Source organism: Gymnodraco acuticeps, unplaced genomic scaffold (genome assembly GCF_902827175.1).
Source record: "Gymnodraco acuticeps unplaced genomic scaffold, fGymAcu1.1, whole genome shotgun sequence".
NCBI lineage: Eukaryota > Metazoa > Chordata > Actinopteri > Perciformes > Bathydraconidae > Gymnodraco > Gymnodraco acuticeps.
The window spans coordinates 1,213,698-1,238,278 of NW_022992059.1; the positions used below are offsets into that span (position 1 = coordinate 1,213,698).

Here is a 24,581-nt window from a genome sequence, read left to right on the forward strand (position 1 = left end):
TCCCCAGTTCCCCTTAGCCTAAGTGAATGTGTGTCAGTCTGAATTGACGCTGTTTGGCATAACGCTGTTATGAAAGTTTCTCTGGTATAAAATGGGTGATGTTAGCATAGCAACCGAAGCTAAACTGACTACTTGCTATTGCTATCCTATTGTGGCATAAACCGTTTTCTACAGGCCCATTTTACCGGCGTATTTTTATAATGATTCTACTTGTGATAGTCGGACACGACAACCTGTGCAGCCCATGTATTGATTCCATCCGATAGCTGCTATAATACAAAACAACACGTCTGCCTCTCTCCACAATGATCAATAACAGTGAACGGATGGTCAAAGTAAGGTACAAATAAACAGAATCACACGAAGCCTGGTTAGTGTTGCCTGACTTTATAAAGTGTGTTTATAAGCACTACTGCTTGTAGGCAGGCATGACAGTCGACCCATGTTCAGGGGAGGAGGGTTTAGTTTCCTGCACGCCTCGACGTAAGAGAGACGTAAGCGACGCCACCTCTTAGCTCCGAAGCTCTTGCCTCTATAGCAGGGGTGGCCAACCCGCGGCTCTCGAGCCGCATGCGGCTCTTTGCCTAGTTTCATGCGGCTCTTCAGTTCATATCGAATTTTATATGTGTGAGTTTGGGGGAGAGACACTGACTCCTGACTAGTGTTGCACGGTGTACCGATACTTGAAAGGTACCGCGATACCCTGCCGTTAAAAACGTTACGATTCCTCCGTTTCATTAGTATCGGTACTTTAAGAATAACGGGGAAAAGTACTCCGGTGAGAAAGCGCCGTTTTAATAAGAGCCGTGTGTGTTCAGCGCTCTGCTTCCACTCCCTGCACTGCAGCCGTGCCTGCAGTCCCGCCCCTCTCAAGCACGCTCTAAGTCCCTCCCCTCTCAAGCACGCTCTAAGTCCCTCCCCTCTCAAGCACACTCAAGTGCCTCCCCTCTCTCGTGCACGCGCTAGCTGCCAGAGCATGTGAGAAAACGAGAAGCATGGCTGCAAGTGGGAGTGCAGCTGCCGCTGCGCCTCGGCTTGTTGACAAGAAAGACGCCAGAAGCGAAATTTGGAAGTATTTTAGCTATATCTCTGACAGTGAGGGCAAGCCTACGGACACCACGAGGCCTGTCTGTAAGACATTTATTAATTTGATTTAATACGAATTCTTGTCATTTATTGTATTTATTGTTCTCATTGTTTAAAAGTGTGTGTTATGGTTCTGGTGTGAAATAAAGCACAATAATTACATTTAAGACTGTTTCCCTTTTTTAAAGAAAATATCGAAAAAGAATCGGAATCGCAATTCTTGACTTGGTATCAAAACCAAAATGTTGGTATCGTGACAACACTAGCTACTCCTGACAGTTAAACCTGATATTTAGTAGGTCTGTTAAGTATTGAATGCTGATAATTCTGACGTAATGTGGCCGGTCAAAGTTGTTTGGCCTCGGATAAAATCGCTCCGTTACTTTCGTCCCGTGTTATGTATGTGGTGTATGTGTGGTGTCAGTATGAGAGGATGACAGCGCGTATAATTTTTATGTGGCCCAAGAGCCAATCACAATAATACCTGCGATGCAGTGAACCAATCACCTTTGAGGGGGGGGAAACCTATCGTTGATTAAACATTATCCAGTGTTTCCCCTACCATTGTCTTGGAGGGGCGCTGCACCCCGCCAACGGAGCCCCGCCTCCCCCCCTGATATTCAAGGTGTTTAAAAAAAAAAAATATAACTTTTTTTTTAAAATATATATATATATAGCACCAAATTGCAAATAATCTATAACTACTGTCACTTTTCACATTGAACATGTGCTCTTTTATTAAATAAACTAAACACTTTCATTTTAAGTTGTGAGTTTAGTGTTTTTGACCCTAAGAAACACTGATGCATTAATCAATAACAATAATCCACAGCTCCTCTCTCTGCTCCAGAGGATTTAAAAAATATATATCCCAATGCCACAAAAATGAATCAGTGACGTGGTTGAAATCTTGTCTCCAGAAAACAAAAAACTGAAACAAGCGGTATCAGTGACTGTGTGTTTGATGTGGCTCTTTGAAGTAACATAGAAAAAATGTGGCTCTTAACCTCTGACTGGTTGGCCACCCCTGCTCTAGACCGACCATTTTTTGGAGCTGGAAGTGAACCGGATTCCGGAGCTAAGAGCCGGCGCCGCTGCGGTGTGAACAGGAAAAACCGGCGCTTTTCAGGCTCCAGCTCCGATTCGGAGCTGAAAAAGCGCTGGTGTGAAAGGGGCAATAGTGTGTTCAGGTGCTCCCCTCTATGAGCATTAACAATTTTCACATACTGTAATACTACTACTTCTACTATACTGTATATTTAAAAAAACGTTATGTATATAGTACACTATGTATATATGTTTAGTAGATTGGTATATTAGAGAGTATTCTAATTTATTCTGAAAATTATATAGAGATACTTCTCTGAATATATGTATTTTTTACTGAGAATATGTATATTATTTTTTTCATTTCTAATCTTTATCTTTATTTTATTTGTATTTTTATTCTATTTTTTAAAGACATTTTGTAATTCTTGTAAATTGTCAAAATGCTGCTTCGATTAAACAATTTAGCAACTTTGGATCATTAAATATATATCTATTTATTTATCCATCTATCAGACTATGCATTTGTCTCGTAGCTCTTTCACAATGTGTGGGAGTTCCGCAGGAGTACACAAAATGCTGAAGATGTGGGATTAAAAAATACAATGTAAAAGAATTAAAGTCATCAGTGTGTAAATAATACCAGTCAGTGTCAGTGATCAAACACAGGTGTGTGTGTGTGCAGCTGACCTGAGCATCGGCGCTGCTCATGGAGTGGCGGTCCGGGGCCCCCTCCGTCCTCAGCTCAGGCTCGGGGTCAGCGATGGGGGCTTTGGCTTCCTTCTCCTCCTTGTCCTCCTTCTCTCCCGCCTCACTCTCACACTGCGAGCGCCTCTTCAGGATGGAGGAGAAGAGGCGGGAGAGGCCGCGGCCGGCAGAGTTGCGGTTGCGAGGCCGGAGCTGCTCCTCCTCCGGGGGGGGAGACCCTGCTTCCTGCCCGGCTTCCTCCTGCTGCCTCGGCTTCTTCTGGTGACTCTCTGCCTCGTCTGTTGTCATGGCAACAGCTGGGGAGATAGAGGACAACATCAAGTTAAATCATGATCATGTCAATCCAAGGTGAAAACAAGGTCAAATTAAAGTCTGGAAGATTTTTAACATGGTGTCAAATTTCAGAAAACGTTTCTTGGGTTTAATTTAGGTTACTTTTTTTAAAGACACTACACATGGATAGAAGGAACCAGGAATATTTTTAGGGGGGTTCAGCCTCTTGCTTTTCAAGCCTCTAATCATACATTTAAAGAGGCCCTATACATTTGTTGGGAGGGGGTCCCTTTCCTGTAGTGTGTTCAATAGGTTTTTATGCATTTAAATGGTCTGCAAAGGCTACAATCCCTGTGTTCCCTCCAGAGGGAGTTTTTCTCCCACACTCCCCCGGGTTAGTAAAAAAAAAAGTATATATTGATATAATAGGTAGAGTTATGACCTGTTGAACAGAACACAGTATGCAAATTGTCATACAGGAGGGTATGTTGAAGCACATGGGATGTAATACTTTGTTTTGTTATGTCGAACTAAATTGGTTTCAAGAAACATGTACATTTAAACTGGTATAGTATCAAGTACTTAATTTCGGCTACGGAAAATGAAGTACTGAGATTAAAAGCGACAACCCCCTTCAGAAGATTAATGCATAAAACACTGCACGGATATTATTTTGCAGTGAAGCTCGGAGGTAAAGGAACACCTTAATGGTGGAGAGGGACTTTGGTTCCTCAGTATCGAGCAAAAAAGTTTCAATCAGCTGGAGCCCCCCTGCAGGCAGCCAATCAGACAGTCCCTTACTGACTGTAGCTCACAATCCTCTGTTTAATACAGAGCCACCTGCAGGATCTTTCAAACAGCCAAACATGATTGCAGCAGGGCTTGTGTTACAAATTGTTTTAATTTGTCAAGTGTTTAAAAAAAAATGCCATATTGGAAAAGCAAATATAAATATAGTAATAACATACTGAGTAAAAAGAGTACAATCAGTGTTCGAAATGGGGGGGAGCCAGGGGGAGCTTGGCTCCCCTAAAGAGGGGGGAGATCCCCTGAAGGCTGACTTTGAGATAAATAGGGGGAGCCCAAAAAAATCGTGCATATTTGTGTCACACAGATTAGAAATGTTGATTTTCTGTAAATAAATAATAGTCATTGTTCATTACAGTTTCTGAATAGTTGTTTTATATTTGTAAATATTTCTGGGTGTTGCCATCTGTACGTGGCGGCGCTGCATTCTTTACGCTTCTTACGTTGCTATGGTTACGGCGGGAATGCCGGCGCGGTATTTGAAATGTTCACATTGATATATTTTTTAACTCTGGCTTTGTAATAAAAAATATGGCGAAACAAAAACAGCCAAGCCTCGCAGCTTTTGGATTCACAAGCAAAGAAGCGACGGAGTCTAAAAATGACAAAGTGAACGGAACAACTTTTAGTCGGCCGGCTGTAAGCGGCGTTAGGGTCGAGTTAGACAGCTCCTCACCGAGGGAGAGGCCTGCCGATGCGGAGCCTGAAGAGGCTTCAACAACGGCCACAGCCGCCGGCACCCCCTGCACTAGCGAACCTGACGATGCCCATGACCTGCCTTTTAACTGGACACAGAAAATATGGAGTGAGAGGAATGAAAGGTATCCATGGCTTTTCATAAAAAATGTGGATGTGAGATTTGCAAAGAGGCAAAAAGTATATTGCTCTCCCTGCCGCTAACAGAAAAATCCACCGGAGTGCACATTTAAAAAAAAAAAAAACATAGGGCTCCCCCAAAAACAAATGGGTAATTCGAACAGAGTACAATTGCCTTCATCCTAAGTTATTTCACACATGCTTTATCACTCTATTGCCAAAAATAACTGCTGTATAACTTATATTTGGTACTAATAAAGTGGTGCACGAATGAATCTCAAAACCCGGAAATGAGTCAGCATTTTATGTTCTCTCAGCTCAAAGTCAATTGTGTTTGGTATTTTACATCAAACTACTGTAATAGATCTGGGTTTAAAACAAGCTGAAGAGATTTCCACACTTTGTTCAATACATCAGAATGTCTGGAGTGTCAAAAAAACCTACAGTTGCTTAAAAGTGACAAAATTAGTTTTCCAAAGATCTTATTTTCTACAATATTCTGAAATCCAGTGTGAAAATCCCATTGCTTCTTGCCGAGGGAGCCCTTTCGATACTAACCCGGTCGGTTTGTGAAAAAACATCATCCCTGCCCAGTGGCGTAGCTGTGGGTGGGCCTGTGACTATAGTAACTAACCCAGCTACTAAACTGTAATGGAAACGCAGCATAACGTGAGCCAGTCCTAACAAGGCCTAACGAGGCCTAGCCATACCGAGCGAGGCAGAGCGAGGCCCTGTAGTGGAAATGCGCCAATAGTCTGTGTTGTAGTGTGTAATATTTGTATTTATGGAAACATTTTACACCTTTCCTTCAAGTACTATATGTTTTAGTTACTTGTGGGCTACTTAACATGAATAATCACAGTTACTATCCTTTTACTCCATCACATTTCAAAGAGAAATAGGCTATTGTTATTTTAACTCCACCACAGTAATCCATCATCAGCTTTACTTTTTAGATAAAGATTTAAATCACAATTGATCATAACTCAAAATACAGATATATTTGTATATTACCAAGTGGTTTCATGAACAACCCACACAAGCGTCATGCTAAATGAAGCTCTGTTGCTTGGATATCACTAGATCCTGTTATCAGTGTAATATAAAAGTACATAACGATTTATGTATACATTAGCATAATTACTAGCTAGCCGCTAGCTGCTAACTGCCGCGGCCGCCTCGTTCATATCAAATCCATCATAACAATCCAGTACCATGCTGTCATGAACGCGCGGTGCTGTCACGTGTACAAATTGACGTGCTTGATGTGAACGAGCCTTTTGGTGGGCGTGGTTAAAGTTGCGCATAATCTATGAGCGCACATACGGGTACTTCTCAGGCATGACGGGTAATCTGTAACGTTTCGCTCTTTCAAAAGTTGGGCCATTTTATCTTCATGCGCTAATGAGCAGCTCTCATAGGAATGAATGAGGCCCCGCCTCCCACGCTGTATCCAGTTCTTATTATACATCCATGTATTTTTCGGATACCTTAAAATACTGCCAGACTAGTGAAGCCATTTTGGCGAGTTTGTTTTGCCGCGCACAGAGAAAAGTGTCGGCTCTCCTGATCGGCATTTATAGAGAGCACCGATCGATCGGCAGAGAGTGAATATCGGCCGATATCGATCGGCGGCCGATCGATCGGAGCATCCTACCAATAAGCCAGCAAGACTATGAACTTAATCCATTACACATCTCACACAAACTCAGCAACAGCTTAGTCTCACTACAACCAGAAAAAGCTTTTGATCAGGTAAATTGGGATTTTTTATTTGGAAAACTAAAACAATATGCTTTGGTGGAATTTACCGGGGGAGGATTTTATACACATCACTCATACTCATCACATTTAGCAAACATTTGACCACCCCTCCCCCAACCTCTGCTTTCTTGGAGAGATTTCCAACATAAATCTAAACAAGACATCCAATAAAATACTTAAAATACTTTCCATAACCCTAATCATGGCCAAGAAAACTAACCTCATGAACATGGAACTTGAGACACAAAATAACTGTTTGCCTGCACCACCCTCATCAAACATGCACTCCATCTCTCCATTTGTCATCATACTATAATACCTACACATTTTAAGTGTAACATACAACACTTATTGGCATCACACACCCAACAAACATACTCTTCAGTTGTTATGTAATCACCTAATCACTCCAAAAATATGTGGCCATATGAGAGCTTTTAACACATTACAAATGTAATTTAAAATGTTAAATACTCCATTGCTGGCAAAAGTACTGCAAGTTATTAAAAATAAATTGAAATATTCAAAAGGAAAAACACAACATTTTCACATTTGAGGAGGTAGAACTGTGAAAGGTTTCTTATGCAAATAATTTGAATACAATGAGCCAAACTGCTACCAATTAATTAAATTAAATTAAATCTGTCTTGCCACTACCCAAAAGTGGCACAGAAACAAAATACTTGAGTAAAGTCCAAGTAGCTCAAATTTGTGTTTAGTACAGTACTTTCCAAAACAAAAAAGTAAGAGGCTAAACTAATATTAGAATGATTATCAGACTGTTCATACTGATGACTCAGTTTACATGCAGTATTTTACGGTTGTAGCTGAGTGACCCGTTTCAAATGGGGCTCTGATGAAAGTTCAATAAGGTGCTTCTCAATTGTATTGGTAATTCAAAAATGTGTCCTCTGCTCAGAGATTTCATTTATAGGAAAAGCTGCCTTTAACTCAGCATGAGCACATCCTACAGTTTCAAAAAGCAGGAATCAAACCTGAGCTGACAGGAAATGCTCCGTTTTAGTTTAATACACACAGTTAAGCTCACACACACTATTTTATGAACATACAGGTTCACCTGCTGAATTAAAAACAGAACAAATGAAGCAAAGAAAGTGAAAACCATGAAGCAGATTCAGGCAGTAGAAGTATAGACTCACTCTTAAAGTGTTAGCCTACAGAACAGTACAGCTTACAGAGAAGAGAGAACATCTGACCCTTTACAACAAACACTACTGTAGATGCTCTATAGTTTTAGTAACATTGTAATCCTGATGGTAATCAACTATTTTCAGAAATGTAAAATAAATGTGATTACATCTTTTGTTATGTAACTGTAAGGGCACAGTTACCTTTTTTGTATCCTGATTATGGAATCCCGTTATATGTAATCTGAAAGATGAATTGGGGTTGAGTTTCACAGACAGTATTTTGAAACCCACACAGACTAAAATATGTTCATGGCACACGACCCAACTCAATATGTCTGCGGGCAGACTGAGGGTGGAGGGAACCACAGCTCTGCCCCACATGCAGCTCCAGACTCTGAGTGGATGCTGACGGGGCAGAGCAGAGCTTCAGGTGTACTGTGTGTAATGAGAGCCAAACAAACAAACAGGAAGTTCATGTTCCCATGCTGGAGTGTCTGAGCAGCAGTTTGTAGCAGGTGTCCCACAGATCTCCAGAGTCTGCAGCTTTTCAGGCCAGATAAACACCTCCTCCATTTTAAAGCTTAAAGTGAAACAAGCTGGAATAAAACCATGCTTTCTCCACCATGGTGAGGATAAAAATAATAATGAGCTGTATATCTCTAGCATCAAATCCTTCCCTCCTAACAGTTTTGATTACCAAATTGTCCTATGTCCTATGTCCTATAATATTTCCAGACATTAAATTGGACTATTATATTTCTGTGTCATGGAATGGGAAACTGCGTTTAACTATTCATCTGAACTTCATTAAAAATGTATGCAGGTGGGACCAATGGTAGTAAAAGTGATACTGTAAGTACAAGGCGTGCTTATTATGTTTGGACTGATGCTTGGAACAAATCATTAACTACAACACACTAGGTTTGAAATATGTATGCAAAAAAAAACATAAATCTCAAAGAGAGAAAATATGCTATATTCCAGCATACATTCTTATGGTACTCAACCAACACCTATAGATTGTTTTTGTGTCAATCACACTGACAATTATAAAAAATATCAAAGCACAGATGTATAAAATATAAATACCAGCACATTTATCAGTACAACTAATATATATCATTTAAACTCTGAAATTACAGTGAATTGATCTTGGCAACCATGGGGAAAATAGTGTGTGCACTGGGAGCATATTCCAGCCTGTCCTCCTACAAAAAACGACCATATAGGCTGATTGTTCATGCCCTTATTACGACCCAGAGGCATGTTTTAAAGTGTATGTTGTTTCTTACACGACCACTAGAGGTGCTCTAGTGGTCGTGTAAGAAACAACATGCTCCCGGCCCGTTCATTGCAAACGCTCCGGAGGGACGTTTATTCACGAATAACCCTCTCTGGAAAATCCTAAATTGTGGAATAGTTTGGCCATTAAAATGCTTTTTGATTCGATTTCTGGCGAGAAGTGTATATTGTACTCTTAGAATCCACGTCCAGTCGATGTGTATTATCTATAGTTTGATAGATATTACGAAGATGATTTGAGGTCTCGCCAGGATAACGTGTATGCAGCTTCCATGTAGTTAGCGTGGGTGAAAACAGTTTTTCCGGTCTTGAAGTTTTCATAATAAAACCGGATATATTCCCCTCACTGTCAAATGATTACACTGCATTACTCATCCACTAAAAAACATCAGTTTATCCTTGTTAATTACACAATATTGATTGGTTTAAATTGTGTACAATGCTTTTGTGTTTTTAACCTTCGATTCAGAGAAATCGTTTTTTCGGAGTTAAGACACTACAGTTTCCGAAGACACTACACTACCCAGAATCCCCAGCTATCGTTTGGGACTACAACATCCACCTTGCTTTACAAACCCCGTGATTAGTCATCAAGCTCTGTGATTGGATGTTGGAGTGGCAGTGCGACAAGGTTACGCTGAGCGTCAAACAGCTCTATGAAATGGAATGGAACCACGGCAGACTTTCCAAAACTGGAATTGGACGGGTCATCGGTGTTATCAAATGTAAAACATATAATTAATAAATGGGTGAATTAATATACCCACATGACAGCTAAGGTCAGAAGAGCTTTATTTAACAGCTGGTCTTATGTCTGTGACCCCTCCTGTTGTTCATTGATAAGCCTGAAACATGCACTTGTCAAGGTTCAGAGGCACAATTTGCAAATATGGCAGTAGCCATCGATCATCTTAAGATAAGATATACTTTATTGATCCCAAGTTGGAAAATATTTTTGTTACAGCAGCATACTACTTTGTTCTACTCCACTACAATTCAGAGGTTAACCTGGTGTTTTTACTCCACTACATGTATTGTAGTTACTTTGCAGATTCTGATTAATGATGTGAAATATAAACAACCCTTAAATCAGACTTTAGTTACACCTGACTCAAATTCAGGGAAGGTGATTGTCAAGTGCCAAAATAAACTCTGCAATATATTGGACGTTAAGTACTTTGTCAGACTTCATATTTATCTGTGGATAACCCCAACGTTTATTTCTTATTCAAAAGAAGACCTTAATTTAAAGTATTCTTTAATGTTTAAGGCGAGACACGGCAGGCAAAAACATTGTTTTTCAAGTACTGGTCAATTTTGATATTTTGTGCTATTTTGATTCTATAACATGTTTTCTTTCAGGCTTTTGGAAGGAAAACGTACAAAATACACATTTAAGTGTTTATTTTACTATAGTTTGTCTATTTGCGTCTGTAGATTTCTCCTAAATTCACCAAAAGTTAGCATTCTAACGTAACATAAAGTACCACGACCGCTGTGTGCACCATGTCAACAGAGATATCGTTGGAAAGCTCCGTCTCTCCTGCACAATCTCATCAGATCCAAATATGGTAATTTCCTTTGTATCAGCAACCAATCGTGAAAGCACAAAGGGGTCTTAAACCAAGAAACGAAATCTCATTGGCTGGTGTCAATTTCTGATAACGTGATTCGTTCAGATGCGTCACGTGGTGTGCTAAAACACTTCCTGGTTAGCTTTCCGCTAGAAATTGAAATCTCAAAATGGCAAAAGAACGGCGAAAAAAACGTTCACAGAGAAGACGACAACAATTGTGACTTGCACAAAGCAAGGTTATACAAAAAACAAAAGACCCCGAACATGAAATACCTTCATGGAGTGCGTCGATGCGCAAGCTATCATCCAAAGAACAGTAGGGTTTAGCTAGCGCCTCACTGCAATCTTTAAAGGTCGTTTTCTCAAAATGAGTTTTTTCTCCTACTCTGAGTTCGAAATGTCCACTTCAGTAGCACGTACATACACCAAACCTTCCAGTTATATTCCTATCAATATTATTGATAGGGTTTGTTCATATATCATTCATAGCCTGAATTATACAACATTGTATACCTAAAAACATGGCGAAAATTGATATTTTAGGGCTGTTGACAGTATTTTCTGATTTATGGAGTGATAAAAAAAGATATCCAATATCCCTTCTGTAAAAGCCTTAGATGCTAATATGACTACAAAATGAAACAATAATTTTGAACCTGGCTTTATCCAAAGTTCAGATTTCGATTCCTGAAATGTGTTAAAATATGTGCATATTTAATGAGATAATGGATAATTTGCATATTTAAACATGCTATTTCAGAAAACTTGTAATACAAAAAACAATTGCCTTATTGTAAGTAATTAACTGGAGAAATGTATAGCTGATACCTTTAAGTTAAAAAAATTACCCTATTCACCTGGGGTGTCTCGCCTTAAATAAAGCCTTATTAGTTTGTCTGTTTTGCACATTATCTTGTTAATATCTTTGGACGTCCTGCACTAAACTGTTTTATTGTAGAGATCACTACAGTATCTTCTTGATATTTTCTATTCTATATTTCTATCATGCCTTCTACTTTCCCCCAATTTTGTATGTAGGCTACTCTTAATATTTAAATGTTTTCATCAAATAAAACGTATTCAACAACAAAATTCAATAACGTGCTTTAACCACTAGGCGGTGCGGTTTAAAAGAACAGTGGTGTAGTTAATAAAACATAATAATATCAAACATAATATGACTATTAACTTTATTGTGAAATTAAAACAGAACGGTAAAGGAAAATAGAGTTGCAGTCTCTCGATTTGAAGCTTATGCATTGTACCATGAACCTGTATAGACCTGTAACAGTCAACTACATGAGGAGTTGGAAAGGTAGTAAATAATATCTTTAAAAACTACAAAAAAATCCCTTTCTATCAGCTGTGCACCGTTATGGTGTAAATATAACCAATATACCAATTGGATCAAATATAAAAGTCAGCCGAATTAGTGTTGATACTGCAAGGAGACGTATTGTGTGAAAAGAAATGGAAGATGTTGTTTAATGGCTGATATATTTATGATCTACGTCACGTTTTCAATTTTGGCGGCATTTCTTACAGTTTGTCAAAAGGTCTTCTGATCAGGGCTCTATAAATAAAGAACTAGGCCTACGTCAGATCTGTAATATGTAATGCAGCCGAATCGTGTATTACAATGCCGTTATGTGATGACTTCCAAAGAGAAAAGCAAGAACACTCGGAATAAAGTATTATTTTATTTAAAAAAAACGTTTTTCCGATTTCATATCATATAAACACCATATCCCGAAATGCATTGCGGCTAAAACAATCGATGTTTTAGCCTATCAAAACCTCTGAAAAAAAAAAGGTGTCTCTCAGAATTGAAAGAGAAAAACCTATGGGAAAAAACACAAAAGCATTGTACACAATTTAAACCAATAAATGTCGTATAATTAACAAGGATAAACTGATGTTTTTTAGTTGATGAGTACTGCAGATATCACTGTTAAATCATTAGATCATTGGTTTTATTATGAAAACGTTGAGACCGGAAATACTGTTTTCAACCCGTAACTTTACATGGAGGCTGCCGCATACCTCAAATCATCCTCGTAATATCTATCAAACTATAGATCTTACATATCGACTGGACGTGGATTCTAAAAGTACAATATACACTTCTCGCTAGAAATCTAATCAAAAAGCGTTTTAATTGCCAAACTATCCTACAATTTAGGATTTTACAGAGAGGGTTATTTGTGAATAAACGACCATCTGTAACGTTAGCATTCAACGGGAGCACTAGAGGGGAAAAACTTTGAAACGTAATTATAGGATGTATTAAGCGCTTGAACAAACGACATATTTGGTCGTAATAAGGGCCTGAACAATCGGCCCATGATTTGGTTGTATGAGTTGAAGGACTTGTTGGCATATTCCAATGCCTGATGGTAAATGATGAAGCACATTGTGCTAGGGCTGCTCAATTAATCTTATTTTAATCGCAATTAGGATTTTGGCTTGCAACGATTATGAAAACAACATAATCGAAATAAAACGATTATTTATTTTATTTTATAATTATTTATTTTATTGGTTTTTCAGTTGAATTATAGTTATAATTAAGTTCAGGGTAATCAAATGTTTTTTTCAATAAATTGATGTTTTCAAAGTAAATCGTTTTTAATAATCGTGATATCAATTCTTGACCCAAATAATCGAGATTAGGATTTTTGCCATAATCGAGCAGCCCTACATTGTGACACAGTGGGATGAACTCAGCGTGGGTTAGTACGTATCATTACCAACACCTGAAAAGCAGCCGTACAACAATACATTCTGATGGGATTAAGTCAGTGGAGGCAGGCCCATAGGGGCGCCGCCCCACCTCTTCCCACATTCTAGATTGTCATTATATAAAAAATAATGTTTATGAACAAGGTACATATTATATACTTGGTGTCAGTTAAATGTATAATCTACGATAAAATATCGATAAAAATTGTTTGACAATGTCTAAAGTTACTGATAAGTCACATGTTTCCTGCTTGGGGCGCAGAAATCTTTGGCCATTGACTCTCGTTATAAGTGGTGCATGCGCAGTCCGCACCTCTTCAATGCAACAGACAGGAGCGGCTCGGTGCGCACCAAACTGCGCCCAAAGCAGCTGTTGACACCACCAACAGAGCGCCAGAGTGAGAGATTGACGTTTGAATGGGAGAGAGTTAAGGCCCCTACACACCAATCTGACACCAAAGAACAAGTCCTGACGGACCCGACTGTTGTGTCGCCTCACGTCTCCTGCGTCTTGGCCATGTGTCGCACTGGAACACACCGCAAAGGACTTCAGCCGACGGCCAAGTAGCACGTACGAACTGCGCATGCGTGAGTGGCAATAACTCTCCTTACCAGCAGGTGGCGGTAGTGTGTATTCGTCATTCAAAAGAGGCAACAACCGGAAGACAGACTGCGTGATACACCAAGAGAAGAAGAACAGACAGCGTGATATAAACAAACAACAAATAGCGTGTGCGTTCCATTTTCACTCTACAGCGAGAAGCTCATGGGGCTTTCCCGAACCTGTGTCGAGAGCTGGAGTTAAATTAAATCTCAGATTTGCCTTCTTAATCGTTTGTTTGGGTCCCTCACTTCCGTTTCGCTTCTCATGCACTACAAGCTAAGCTGAACAGCCAATCAGAGTGATTTATTTAGCCGACGGCCTTTTACCGACGCGGCGGAAGGTGTCGGCACGGCTGAAAAGACACGACGAGGCGGGACACACCAATCTGAGTAGGACGACAGGACGCTCATCGACGGCCAGACATCTATCGACATCTATCGATGGCCGAAATCGGCTTGGTGTGTAATAAACTACAGGCCTGTCTCTCTACTCCCGTTCCTGTCTAAAACACTTGAACGCGCTGTCTTTAAACAACTCTCCTGTTATCTCCATCAGAACAACCTTCTGGATCCGCACCAGTCTGGTTTCAAGGCAGGTCACTCCACAGAAACTGCTCTCATTGCTGTCACTGAGGAACTGCACACTGCCAAAGCAGCATCCCTCTCCTCTGTCATCATCCTGTTGAACCTGTCTGCTGCATTCGACACGGTGAATCATCAGATCCTCCTTCACACTCTCCAAGAACTTGGAGTTTCAGGCTCTGCACTTTCCCTCCTCACCTCATACCTCAAAGACCGTACCTACAGGGTAACTTGGAGAGGGTCCGAGTCCGACCCTTGTCAATTAACTACAGGGGTCCCTCAAGGCTCTGTTCTTGGTCCCCTCCTCTTCTCCCTGTACACAAACTCGCTCGGATCAGTCATTAGCCCGCATGGTTTTTCATACCACTGCTACGCTGACGACACCCAATTAATTCTGTCCTCTCCCCGCTCAGAGACCCAGGTCGTCGCACGCATCTCTGCTTGTCTAGCTGACATCTCTCAGTGGATGTCTGATCATCACCTCAAGCTCAACCTTGACAAGACTGAACTGCTTTTTCTTCCGGGAAAAGATTGTCCGACTCTTGACCTAACAATCAACATCGGCACCTCTGTTGTTTCCCCGACTCAGACTGCAAGGAATCTGGGTGTGATCCTAGATAACAAACTGTCCTTCACTGCAAACATCGCTGCTACAACCCGTTGCTGCAGATACACGCTTTACAACATCAGGAAGATACGTCCCCAGCTGACCCAGAAAGCCACGCAGGTTCTGGTCCAGGCTCTCGTCACCTCACGCCTAGACTACTGCAACTCCCTCCTGGCTGGTCTACCTGCATGTGCCATCCAACCTCTGCAGCTCATCCAGAATGCAGCGGCTCGTCTGGTCTTCAACCTTCCTAAATGTTCCCACACCACGCCGCTCTTCCGCTCCCTCCACTGGCTTCCGGTAACTGCTAGAATCCACTTCAAGACACTGGTACTTGCATACCATGCTGCGAATGGATCTGGCCCTTCCTACATCCAGGACATGGTTAAACTGTATACCCCAGCGCGTGCACTACGCTCTGCATCAGCCAAACGACTCGCTGCACCCTCGCTGCGAAGGGGACCCAAGTTCCCATCAGCAAAAACACGTGGGTTTGCTATCCTGGCTCCAAAATGGTGGAATGAGCTCCCCATTGACATCAGGACAGCAGAAAGCTTGCACATCTTCCGGCGCAGACTGAAAACTCATCTCTTTCGACTCCACCTCGAGCGATATAATTACTAACAAAGAACTGCTAACAGAGCACTAATATATTAATAAAGGACTGGCTTATCTATAGCCAGTTGAGTAGCACTTGAAATGTTTGGCTCTATGAAACCTGATGTACTTATATGATTCTGTTTTCTTCAAGGTTGTGTCTTCCTGGTCGAATGTACGTATTGTAAGTCGCTTTGGATAAAAGCGTCAGCTAAATGCAATGTAATGTAATGTAATGTAAGGACCTTTAGACGGAGACGGAGTGTGAACAAAACTAGATAGCGAATATGGAGAAGGAAAAGTATGTTTAATCACTTAAAGAAACACCCTTTGAGAGGAGGACACCGGAGGGAAAGCTGAGAGTAAAAGAGCTCGGACCTGATCAGCCTGACATAGGCAGCAGTTAAGGACAGAGGGAGGCAGTATACGTGCTCTTTTTCAAGGAGCTGGTTTAGCAAGAAGGCTAACTACCTGTAGCAACACCAGGGCTATATTTTGCTTCCCTGCCTCCCTATTCAAACGTCAGGATCAGACGAGTCTATAAACCAGACCCAGCATGGATCCAGACAGATGTGAGTGACTTAAAGCACATATCAGTCCACATGGATGATGCTATGCGACTAGCCATGTTTAGGAAAGTAAACACAGCTGTCCAGAGAGGGCTACAGGATAGGGATCAGTAAGCATAATAAGGAGGCTGACAAAAACACTCAAATAATAGACTGTATCAAGTGCTGTGTGCCTTTGAGCTAGCCCTGAGTTATGTTTTGAGTTTGTGTATAAGTTTGCTTACATTTTGGTAGAGCCCCCCCTGGAGAGAAATGCACCAACTGGATTAAGTGAAGCCCACCTGGCGATCAGAGCCCAAGTGTTTAAAGCAGGTGAAACAGAAAACAACAGACCTGAAGCTTTACAGCTGAAGGGCCAGTGCCCCTGTAGACAGCAGCATGATTTTAACAGAAGTCATGTGGTTGGAATGGCCAACTGAAGAGCAACTGAAACGCCTCCTGTGTACACTCGGACTCACTTTATCAACATCTGTGACGTGAAACGCAGAGGTACAAAAGTGTCTCCATGATAAAGAGTTGTGAAACTTATACAACTTTTTAGCCTGCCTTGCTTTTATCTTGTGTTGACCTGTGTGCCATGATGCAGCACCATAACAAAGTGTGAGGAAGTGACAGACCACTTCTGTTTCCACCTCTGATGCATATTGGAACCCCTCAAGGTTTATGAAAAAGCCCTGATAATATTCCTACACTGTCTGGGCGTATGGGGATTAGTGACATCTACAGTGATGTTATTTATCTTATTTCCAGTGGTGGAAAGTTACTAAGTACATACATTTACTTAAGAACTGTACTGGAGTACAAATTTGAGGTACTTTGACTTAACCCGAGTACCGTATTTTCTCTCTGTGCTGAGTTCAAGTAGATCAGGAGTCAGAGCGTTCAGCTACCAAAATGTTAAGAGTGTGTTGAAGAGCTTTATTTTTAATAAAGCCTATGATTAGAGCTGGTTTAAGATGTCCCTGTTTGTCCACCCGAGTCCTACATTTTATTGTATTTCTTCTATTGTTTATTTTATTTTTACTGTCTTTTTTTTATTGTATCTTGTTTATTTGTATATATTTCATTTGTTATTCAAGTCCTATCTTGTGTTTTCATTGTTTTCTTTATTCATCTGTTAACACTGTCATCTATGTTTGTCAATCTGTAAAGTCCACTGAGACAAACATGTTTTGTCATACTGAGCTATATAAATAAACTTTGATTTGTGCTATTTCTACTGAAACATTGTATTTTTAACTTCAATACATTTACTTTGAGGCTTTATTTACTAGTTTATTTACAGATGACACCAAGATCCAATGAAGTGAGCCGGATGTTAAAGAAAATGTTGGTAGTGGCCAAACTGGTCCAGATACGGGTACTTCTGCTCTCTACAGTCATGCCATTTTTTTTTGCCTCATGCGCCACTGAGCAACCTTCATAGGGATGAACAGAGCCGTGCCTCCACACTGTCTCCAGCTCTCTTTATACCTCCATGGGTCACAGCAAGCTGACAGGAACAGCTGTGATCTTAATCTTCAGGTGGTGCTTCTGTTTTAGTGTGTGGACATGTTTTGAAACAGGCAGATATGATGATGGCCAACCAGTCATTTAAATCTGCAGAGCTGGGGCGAGTTTGGCAGACCTGACTGTCAGAGTGAACACTGTGTACTGTTGTGTTGACATTGTGTATTCTCCTTGGCCAAGTATTCCAATTAAAACCTCCAGTTTGGTTACACATTCGAACCACATCATTTTGTTTCCAGTCAATTGCTCCGAATTTTCTTCACAATCACAAAATATTAAAAGGACTGTCACTCTTATCCAGAGGCTCTCCAGAAGAGAAGGAATAGCAATGCAAAGATAACAACACATTTCCAGTTACAGTCTACTCGTCAAGTATTTTAATATATAAAGAAATCCAGCAGCACACCAACAACCCAAAACGTTTTAAAGGTCCCATGTCATGCTTTTCCGGTTATTACCCGTCCCCTTGTGTGTTATGAAGGTTTTTCTGCATGTAAACGGTCTGCAGAGTCACAACCCCTCAAAGTACACCCTGTAGGGAGTAAAACTCTAACACAGAAAATACCTGTCTGTGCTGCCCCAGAACGCCTCGTTGGAGATTTCTCTTTTTCTTCCTGGGTACAGTGACGTGCCCATACCCAGTAGTGGAGCCCCGCAGATGAGGGGGGCTTCCCATTCCATTCGCGATGTCTCGTTGTCTCGCAGACCCCACGCAGCAAGCAGGAAATGAACCCAGCTCACACTGTCCGCTCCTCGCAGCGAGCCATGCAACGTCCCGCCAACACGGCACCCAGACTCCACGCAGCATTCTCATCTGTTTGTCAATACTGGTGTCATTATCTCGTTGCTAATGCCATTGTAACACATAATCACTGATCACTAACCCTAACCATAATCACGCTGTAACGTGGGTGAACTCATCAGAACAGAGTGGGCGAGCTGACCAATCAGAGCACAGTGGGCTCACAGGGAGGGGGGGGGGGGGCAGGAGCTCCAAGCCGTTTAGGACAGAGTGAATACACATACTATACAGAGATGCTGGATGAGAAACCAATGTGAGTTTGAAAAATTGCACAATATAAATCTATTCTAGTATATAGGGATGCTATAGGGAGCATCCCCCCCCCCCCCGGATGTGGCCGGTCTGGGTCAGATTCCAGGGCTGAATTGTAGTGCCGGTCCGCTCCTGGTTCAAAGGTAAACATCTGAAATGCATTTGTGAAAATAAAAACATGCTTAAGCATATCTTTATTCCTGGCTGTGTGGGAGCTTGTGTCAGAGTGCTGAAATTGAACTTAAGGACTAAAAGCGGCTTTAAAATTAATCGGGCTCTGTGTGGGATTAAAGGCTGCTGTGTGTTTATGGTGAAGCCACAGGAAGTGATGTCTGTAGAAAATCACAGTAACCAACAATGTACTGTAGATAATCACAGTATCCAACAATGTACTGTAGAAGATCACAGTATCCAACAATGTACTGTAGATAATCACAGTAACCAACAATGTACTGTAGAAGATCACAGTAACCAACAATGTACTGTATAATATCACAGTATCCAACAATGTACTGTAGATAATCACAGTAACCAACAATGTACTGTAGAAGATCACAGTAACCATCAATGTACTGTATAATATCACAGTAACCAACAATGTACTGTAGATAATCACAGTATCCAACAATGTACTATAGATAATCACAGTAACCAACAATGTACTGTAGAATATCACAGTATCCAACAATGTACTGTAGAAGATCACAGTAACCAACAATGTACTGTAGATAATCACAGTATCCAACAATGTACTGTAGATAATCACAGTAACCAACAATGTACTGTAGAATATCACAGTAACCAACAATGTAATAATAATAATAATAATAGCTTCGATTTCTATAGCGCCTTTCAGGGGACCCAAGGTCGCTTCACAAGTAATAGTGCAAAGACAAACATAACAAAACAAAAGACAGACAAACAGAACAACAGATCGATTTAGGGGCCGAAAGCCTTGGCAAACAGATGGGACTTGAGGGCCCTTTTGAAGGCTTCAAGTGTGGGGATGTTGCGTATCTCCGCAGGGAGAGCGTTCCAGAGGGTGGGGGCTGCCACACTGAAGGCTCTGTCCCCGTAGGTTCGCAGTTTGGTGCGGGGGGTGGTAAGCAGGCCAGAGTCTGAGGACCGCAGGTTCCGGGGTGGGGCATGTGGGTGAAGGATGTCCAATAGGTACTGGGGGGCAAGGGCATGGAGGGATTTGTAGGTAAGGAGGAGGATTTTGTAGGATATGCGGGACTTGACCGGCAACCAGTGTAGGTGGATGAGGGTGGGAGTGATGTGCTGCCACGGTTTTGTGTGCTTGAGTACCCTAGCAGCACAGTTTTGGACATACTGGAGCCTGTCCAGGGTTTTGTTGGGAACCCCGAACAGGACACCATTGCAGTAGTCCAAGCGGGTGGTGACAAATGCATGGACTAGGGTTTCGGCAACCGACTCCGAGAGTGACGGTCGGAGTCTGGCAATGTTCCTCAGGTGATAAAAGGCCGATTTGGTCACAGATTTGACGTGGGAATGGAAGGAAAGGGTGGAGTCGAGGATGACACCCAGGTTGCGGGCTTCAGGAGATGGGGAGATGGAGCAGCCGTCAACCTCAAGGACGAAGTCACCAACCTTCTGGAGCAGCGCCTTGGGTGCCACAACCATGAGCTCTGTTTTCATGCTGTTTAGTTTCAGATAGTTGCATGACATCCATGCTTTGATGTCATGCAGGCAGTTGATGAGAGACTGAGGGGGGAGCTGGGAGGATGGAGTGGTGCTGAGATACAATTGGGTATCATCAGCGTAGCAGTGGAAGTTGAGTCCATGATGTCGGATGATCTGGCCGAGGGGGAGCATGTAAATGGTGAACAGGAGGGGGCCAAGCACAGAGCCCTGGGGTACACCGTGGTGGACTGGGGCCGGGGCTGAGTTTGAGCCACTGATGGAGACAAACTGTTTCCTGTTGTGGAGGTAGGATGTCAACCAGGACAGCGCTGTGCCAGTGACACCTAGGAGGTCTGAGAGGCGGGTGAGGAGGATGTTGTGAGAGATGGTGTCAAATGCTGCAGAGAGGTCCAGGAGGATGAGGATGCTGAGGCGGCCAGAGTCAGCAGCAATGAGGAGATCGTTGGTGATCTTGATGAGGGCGGTCTCAGTGCTGTGTTGCTGTCTGAAGCCGGATTGGAAGGGCTCATAGAGCTCATTGTTGGACAGGTACTGATGGAGTTGGCCGGCGACCACTCTTTCCAGAGTTTTGCTGAGGAAGGGAAGGTTGGAGATCGGCCGGTGGTTCTGGAGGTCGTCGGGGTCCAGGCCAGGTTTTTTGAGTATGGGGGTGACTGAGGCCAGTTTGAAGCTGGTGGGGACTATACCAGGAGCCAGAGAAGCGTTGATGATGACCACCATGTAGGGACAGAGGGTGGGTAGGCAGTCCTTGACCAGGGCTGTGGGCATGGGGTCCAGGGAGCAGGTGGAGGTCTTGGCCGAGCTGACCAGTTTGGCCACTTGGAGAGCATCCACAGGGGAGAAGGAGGAGAGGTTGGAGTGGGAGAGGCGCGGCGCTTGGGGTGCATTACCAGGTGGCTGAGGTGCAGGTAGGGGGGAAGGGCCAGTCACCAGGAGCTGCTGATGGATGGCCTCGACTTTCGCCTGGAAGAAGTCAAGGAATTTGGAGCACAGATCGGGAGCCCCTGAGGGCTGAGGGGCGTCAGGGGGCCGTAGTAGGCGGTTGATGGTGGAGAACAGTCTTCTGGGGTTGCTTTGCTGAGCACCAATGAGACGGGAGTAGTAGTGAGTCTTGGCATGGGAGAGAGCTTCCTTATATGTTTTGATATGCTCACGAAAGGCCAGGAGGTGGACTGTGAGGCCAGTTTTTTTGGAGAGCCTCTCCAGCTGGCGACCAGAGGCCTTCAAATGGCGGAGTTCAGTGGTGAACCAGGGCGCAGGGCGGGTGAAGGAAACAGTCCGGGTTTTAATGGGGGCGAGAGAGTTGAAACTGAGGGATAGGGCAGTGTTGTAGTGGGCTACCAGGCCGTCCACGGTGGAGTCGGAGGGACCCGAGGCCATGTGGGTAGCTATCAGGTTGGATAGGGCCGGTGCACTCACAGTCTTAATGTACAGAAAACAGGACGACGGATGAGATGCAGCTTTTATTGTTGTTTCTTTTTGTATGATTTGTAAATATTTCTGGCAGGTTGTAATATATACACAGATGATTGTTTCTGAAGAGCGTTGTACAATGTACTGTAGAAGATCACAGTAACCAACAATGTACTGTAGATAATCACAGTAACCAACAATGTACTGTAGAATATCACAGTATCCAACAATGTACTGTAGAATATCACAGTATCCAACAATGTACTGTAGAATATCACAGTATCCAACAATGTACTGTAGATAATCACAGTAACCAACAATGTTCTGTAGATAATCACAGTAACCAACAATGTACTGTAGAATATCACAGTATCCAACAATGTACTGTAGAATATCACAGTATCCAACAATGTACTGTAGAATATCACAGTATCCAACAATGTACTGTAGATAATCACAGTAACCAACAATGTACTGTAGAAGATCACAGTAACCAACAATGTACTGTAGATATTCACAGTAACCAACAATAATAATAATAATAATAATAATAATAATAATAATGCATTACATTTTTTATTAGAGCGCTTTTACAGGTGCTCAAAGCGCTTTACAAGTACACATTACACATATTAGACATGTAAGAGTCATTACTGCGGACATTACCCACAGGAGCAAATGTGGGTAAAGTGTCTTGCCCAAGGACACAACTGTACACAACAATGTACTGTAGATGATCACAGTAACCAAAAAAGAAAGAACCAACCCCAAAAACCCCATTTCTAGAATAGCTAAAATATCTCAAATATCTTAAATAAACCAACATATTTGTCTTAATATACATAATCTTGATGCAGTGTAATGACTAGTTTGGCTATACTAGATATGTTATATACTTAGTAGATATATATGTTTAAGACCCTATGTCTTTGCAAACCGGAAGAACTACAACTGTGGTGCTGATTTGTACCAGGCTGCATAGCGTGGCTCTAGAGAATTTTTAATATATTAGCGTTTTTCCTAAAATTGGAAGTTATAAATACTGAATTAAGAATACACTGAATACACAAATTATTGCCTATAAAAACAACATTAAACATTAAATAATCAGTTGCATTCATTTCTTATGGCTCTATCTGCAGAGTCATTTCTTATGATTACATTTGTCCACAGGCCAACAACAGCTTCAAAACAAAATGCCCTGTTGTCTCAAGAAAAAAAGTGCAGAAGGAAACATCCATTTAAACTCAGTGTGCTGCTCTGTGATGCTAGTTCAGATACTTGGCATCTCATCTTGGATGCAAGTTCATGAATGTTTGGGCTCAGGCTCTGAGCGGAGGAAATCCTCAGGATGCAGTGAAGGTGTGCGTGCAATATACCGGCGGGCCAGATCTAATAGTAATTAGAAATTATCCTGCGGGCCGAAATTAAATCCACCAAGGGCCTGATTTGGCCCCCGGGCCTTGAGTTTGACACATGTGGTCTAAGATATACAATTATGTTATAGAGGAGAGATGTAAAAAATATGTATCACTGTTATAGGAGCTGAAGATCAAACTGTGTTTATTGCAGGACGCCAAACACAAGACATTAGGCAGACTGCTAGTTATCAATATGAACAAATTGAAATGTTGCGTTGATAATGGCACTAGATGTAAAGTCAGCCACCTTTGTATTTTAATTCATCCTGAATACCACATTTGAGCAGAATCTAGGACCAGGAGGCCGGATAAACCAATCAACTTCCATCGCCACCATGGCAACATACCCGGGAGAGAATTGAACCACCGTCACAGGACTGAAAACCAGCAGGTTAACACTGAAGTTACCTGAATAACCCAAATCCTGCCTCTGGACACGTAAAGTAGTAGTAGTAGTAATAGTAAAATGTGTAGTAATAGAAGTAGTAGTAGTACAATTATTAGTAGTAGTAGTAGTAGTATTAGTAGTAGTAGTAGTAGTAGTAGTAGTAGTAGTAGTAGTAGTAGTAGTAATAGTAGTAGTAGTGGTAGTAGTGGTAGTAGTGGTAGTAGTAGTAGTAGTAGTAGTAGTAGTAGTAGTAGTAGTAGTAGTAGTAGTAGTAGTAGTAGTAGTAGTAGTAGTAGTAGTAGTAGTAGTAGTAGTAGTAGTAGTGGTGGTGTCAGGTGTAATGAGTTAAAAAACCTGAAAATTAGTTAGTATTTTACCACTTCCCATTCCCGTCAACAATTTTTTTTTAAGTGTTTGGGGTTAGAGTCTGAAATAAATTTAATTAATCTGTGGTTAACACAAGCTGAAGAAGAGATGTTCACATTGTGTTCTATGACATAAAATACACACATTTACATTTGTTTGCATCAATTACTTTTTGTAATCATAGCAGAAAATCCTACATTTGAAAACACTTTTCACTTACGTCTTAGCTCTAGACTAGAGGCTTTTACTTGTGTCCCAGCCTGCAGCAAAGATTGGTCCTAAGTATGCGGCCCTTGAGTGTACATGTTTCATCAATAATTTGTGGTGAGCTTTCAAGATCAATTATATAAAAATGTACATAACAAAACTAGGAGTCCTATCTTGCTATTATATTCCTCCACCAACAAGTGAAGTTGCTGTTTACAATGTTAACGTCAACTTGACTTTAAACTTTACTGTCTGTCTAAAATGTCATAACTACAGAAACGTGTTTCGTAATGTCACAGGGTTGTCGACCTTTGACCACCAAAACTTT

General features: G+C 41.7%; 2 protein-coding genes across 18 annotated transcripts in view; one reads left to right on the forward strand and one right to left on the reverse strand.

Annotated features, from left to right (window-relative positions):
* Positions 1-24,581, reverse strand: part of epb41a (erythrocyte membrane protein band 4.1a) — a 118,602-nt gene that overhangs the window by 88,214 nt on the left and 5,807 nt on the right. For all 17 annotated transcript variants that reach the window (XM_034202188.1, XM_034202186.1, XM_034202192.1 and 14 more), the window contains exon 2: positions 2,824-3,137. In XM_034202188.1, the coding sequence (XP_034058079.1) occupies positions 2,824-3,129 (306 nt within the window). In that variant the 5' untranslated portion in view covers positions 3,130-3,137. The remainder of the gene's footprint in view (positions 1-2,823; positions 3,138-24,581) is intronic.
* On the forward strand, positions 14,567-15,664 carry LOC117537042 (the record flags this gene model as incomplete). Its single annotated transcript, XM_034202219.1, has 2 exons — positions 14,567-14,683; positions 14,879-15,664. Coding segments are annotated over 2 exons (903 nt in total), but the record flags the coding sequence as incomplete, so codon positions are not given.